A 475-nucleotide genomic window follows, 5' to 3' on the forward strand; every position below is an offset into this window, starting at 1 on the left:
TCCCCAACAAGACAGATGGGGCAGTGGAGATCCCCGACCGGGAGCTGTACGTGCGTTGGCTGGAGCTGTCGGCCTTCATGCCCTCCATGCAGTTCTCCATCCCGCCCTGGCTCTACGACAAGGAGGTGGTGGAGATTGCACAGAAGTTCACAGAGCTCCATGAGTCGCTGGTGGCCCCGCTGCTGCTGGAGCTGGCCGGGGAGGTCACTGACACGGGCGACCCCATCATCCGCCCCATCTGGTGGATCTCGCCCCGCGATGAGGCCACTCACAGGATTGACTCCCAGTTCCTCATCGGGGACACCCTCATGGTGGCCCCCGTCCTGGAGATGGGCAAGCAGGAGCGCGATGTGTACCTGCCAGCGGGCAAGTGGCGCAGCTACAAGGGGGAGTTGTTTGAGAAGACTCCAGTGCTGCTCACGGACTATCCCGTTGACCTGGATGAAGTCGCCTATTTCCTCTGGGTTTCCTAACA

At 61.5% G+C, this 475-nt stretch overlaps 1 protein-coding gene across 1 annotated transcript; it reads left to right on the forward strand.

The window, feature by feature from the left end:
- Positions 1-5: 5 nt before the first annotated feature.
- Positions 6-473, forward strand: LOC118453164 (myogenesis-regulating glycosidase-like; the record flags this gene model as incomplete). The annotated part of the gene is made up of 1 exon (XM_035902643.1): positions 6-473. A coding segment is annotated over one exon (468 nt), but the record flags the coding sequence as incomplete, so codon positions are not given.
- Between the last annotated feature and the right edge of the window lie 2 nt (positions 474-475).

Source organism: Egretta garzetta, unplaced genomic scaffold (assembly GCF_000687185.1).
Source record: "Egretta garzetta isolate BGI_Z169 unplaced genomic scaffold, ASM68718v1 C8216662, whole genome shotgun sequence".
In the NCBI taxonomy this organism is placed as follows: domain Eukaryota; kingdom Metazoa; phylum Chordata; class Aves; order Pelecaniformes; family Ardeidae; genus Egretta; species Egretta garzetta.